The sequence below is a fragment of the Nansenia antarctica genome (genome assembly GCF_963989245.1).
Source record: "Nansenia antarctica genome assembly, chromosome: 20".
Taxonomy (NCBI): Eukaryota; Metazoa; Chordata; class Actinopteri; order Argentiniformes; family Microstomatidae; genus Nansenia; species Nansenia antarctica.
The window spans coordinates 9,982,879-9,986,163 of record NC_137693.1 but is presented as its reverse complement, the minus strand read 5'-3'; the positions used below and the strand labels follow the sequence as shown (position 1 = coordinate 9,986,163).

At 55.6% G+C, this 3,285-nt stretch overlaps 1 protein-coding gene across 1 annotated transcript in view; it reads right to left on the bottom strand.

Moving 5' to 3' along the window:
- Positions 1-1,237: 1,237 nt before the first annotated feature.
- jade2 (jade family PHD finger 2) overlaps positions 1,238-3,285 on the bottom strand; it is a gene marked incomplete at both ends in the record, with an annotated part of 21,929 nt that continues 19,881 nt past the window's right edge. The window contains 3 exons of the mRNA XM_080549423.1: positions 1,238-1,627; positions 1,697-1,950; positions 2,119-2,412. Coding sequence (XP_080405549.1) covers positions 1,238-1,627; positions 1,697-1,950; positions 2,119-2,412 — 938 coding nt within the window. The remainder of the gene's footprint in view (positions 1,628-1,696; positions 1,951-2,118; positions 2,413-3,285) is intronic.

Here is a 3,285-nt window from a genome sequence, read left to right as displayed (position 1 = left end):
TGGGCGGAGCCCTCTCTTGGCCAAGCTTGGTCACCGATACGACAGGGTCTTCCTTTAGCTTTTTTTCTGATTGTAACAAATTCGGGTTAAGAAAAGACTTGATTGATTAATTGATTGATAGATAAATTCATTGATTGATTCATAGATAGATAGATAGATAGATAGATTGATTGATAGAGTCGTTTCAGGGGAGCGACACAAGGCACACGATTCCTAAAATACTGGTTCTCCAAAACGATGGTTCAGTCCAGAACGGAGGAAGAGACAGATGTGCTGACACGGCCTAGCAGAACGCTTCTACTACGGCTTCAATACGGAGTGTGTTTGTGGGTGTGTGTGTGTGTTTGTGTGTGTGTGTGTGTGTCTGTGTGTCTGTGTGTGTAAGCTCTATGTGTATTTGTCCTATCTACAGCACTGTGTGTGTGTGTGTGTGTGTGTTATATATATATATATATATATATTTATGCACAAGAGTTTGTGTTACAGTTCCTATCAGCTATGTTGTGCTTTTTAAAGGCTATTATAATCGAGAGACTTTTAACTTGAAATGCTTTCTCTTCAACACACAATCCAAAGGGAGCGATTTCATTGGATACAAACATCCTCGGTGGAGAGAAAAGAAGAGAACAAGAACCTGTAATGCCCCGAAGGAGTCCCTTCCTGATCTGACGATCGCCGCTGACAGCACACACACACACACACACACACACACACACGCACACACACACACACCGTCAGACCGGGGGGGACATCACATGACTTAAAAACCATGTTTTGACTTCAACATCGAAAAAAAAAAAAAAAAACGAAAAGGAAAAAATAAACTCAACATGTAACGTCCATTTTCCTCTAATGTCTGGCATTGTACAGCATTGGTTACGGTGGACAGGACCTAACAACGTCATGGCGCAGCTATCTGACTAACAGCTCCGGTCAAATCCCCCCCGATAACAGAGCAGATGGAAAGACTTGATTGGTTAACTAGTAAATTACAAGATTTGGTTGGTTAAAGCCATTCTATAGAGAAAAACAACGGTGTGTGTATATACTGGTAGCACAGACGGATAGATAGATAGATTGATAGATAGATAGATAGATAGATAGACAGTAGCCATGGGGAACGGGGAGCTGGCATGACGCTCCGGTCTGATAAAACAGTGTGTGTTCAGGTCCATGGTGTGTATGCGTGTGTGTGTGTGTGGGGAGGAGGGAGGGGGGGGTTCTCAGGGTCTCAGTTCTACGACGCCAGCACGCTCCTCCTCAGGACGTCCTCGCTCCCAGCATGCAGCTGGGCTAGGCGGAGCTTGCGTCCGCCGGGGGGGCGCGCGGTGTCCGAGTCGCTCTGCTCGGCGTCCGAGAAATACCCGTCCGTCTCGGGGTCTAGCAGCGACGACGCCGCCGCCTCTTTCCCGGCGTGGTGGTGGTGGTGGGGGGGCTCCAGGCGCTCCACCGCGGCGGACTCCTGCCCTCCGCCACCCCCGCTAACACCGACGCTGACGCCCTTCCCCCGGGACTTGCCCTGTCGGGTGAGGCGGAGTCGGAGGGCCGCGCGGGGGGGGGCCGGAGGAGGAGGAGGAGGACCCCCACCCCCTGCCTCGGGCACGGGGGCCGCCCCGGGGCTGCAGGCCTGCGGGGGGGAGGAAGAGGAGGAGGAGGAAGAGGAGGAGGAGGAGGAGGCGGCAGCGGAGGGGGCCACCGCGGGGGCGGACTGGCTGTCCCACGGGCCGCGCTCCTCCGAGATGTGACAGGAGTCCATTTTGGAGATGGGGGGCTGGGGGGGCGGGTGGAGCTGGGCCTCCGTGCTCCTGGTCTGGGGGTGGATGTGGTGGTGGTGGTGGAGGGCTCTGGAGCCCCGGGACCTCTCCCCCCTGCGGACCCCCCCGGAGTGACCCCCCGGCCTCTCCCCCCTCTCCCTCTCGCTCTCCTCTCCCGGCTCCCAGAGGCCCTTGGCTGTGAAGCCTCCGGCAGGGGGGGGGGCGGTGGTAGCGGTGGTAGCAGCAGCAGCAGCAGCAGCAGCAGCGGGGGGGAGGGCAGCAGTGGTGGTGGTGGAGGAGGGCAGAGAGGGGGAGACGAGATGGTTCCCCAGGTTCCCCCCCTGCCCCCCCCGCCCCCTCTGGCCCGGCCCCGGCCGCGAGCCCTGGCCCCTGGCCCCGCGGGGCTTGCCGCGGCCCTTCCGGCCCAGCTGGGGGGTCTTCCAGGTGGACTTCATGGAGTGGTCCATCATGAGGCTGAGCAGGTTCTCCTCCCCCTGCAGGAGCTGGTCCGACAGCAGGCTGGCCGACGTCTTGTCGCCCCGGTGGTGCTGCCCGTCCAGGGACCACTGGCTCAGCATGTCGTCCGCCGTGATCTGGACCGACTGGGCCAGCCAGCTGTCGAACAGGGAGTTGTCCAGAGGGAAGGTCTTGGGGAAGCCTGGAGGAGAGAGAGAGAGAGAGAGAGAGGAGGGAGAGAGAGGGGGGGGGGGAGAGGGGGAGAGAGAGAGAGAGAGAGGGAGGAGGGGGGAGAGAGGGGGGGAGAGAGAGAGAGAGGGGGGAAAGGGGAGAGAGAGAGAGAGAGGGGGAGAGAGAGTGAGGGGGGGAGAGAGAGAGAGAGAGAGGGGGGGGGGGGAAAGGGTGAGAGAGAGAGAAACGGAGAGAGAGAGAGACAGTCAGAAGACCAGGAAGGACACGACAGTCACCATAAGAGGTTGTTCACTGATGGAGACCAGGCGTCTCATGAGTCAGCATTTTTCAAAAAACCGCAGAGCCCCGAAAAAAACACAACAACTTTGTTTTGATCCGTTCCACCTGCGTTCTAATGGTCTAACAAACAGAGCAGGCGTTTAGCTGCGTCAGAGGGAGGCTTCAGGCCTGGCAGAGAGAGAGGAGGGAGAGAAAAGCGGTTCGGAGGACGGGCGAGACGTTTGGGAGAATCGCGGCGAGCCTATTTAAACATAAAACCCTAACCGCTAAAAAAGTCAACAAAAAAGTTTTTTCAAAAAAATAAGAAAAAAGACCATAACGATGCTAGTTTATCAGTTATTCTAAACTACTGTGGGAAGCAGAACAGACTGATTGCATTGTGAGGTAGCGGAGAGAGAGCCAGGAGGACGATGATGATGATGATGATGATAACAACGATGTACTGGACGCTGAACTAAACTAAACACGGCCGTGGCTTTTTTTTACCTCATCAACAATGAACACGGAACCGTTTAAAACAGTTCTAAAACAACCCCTTTTCCTGTTTGACTCCAAACAATACATTCATCTGGCTCTCGGTTCTGGGCTCTTGGTTCTGGCCTGT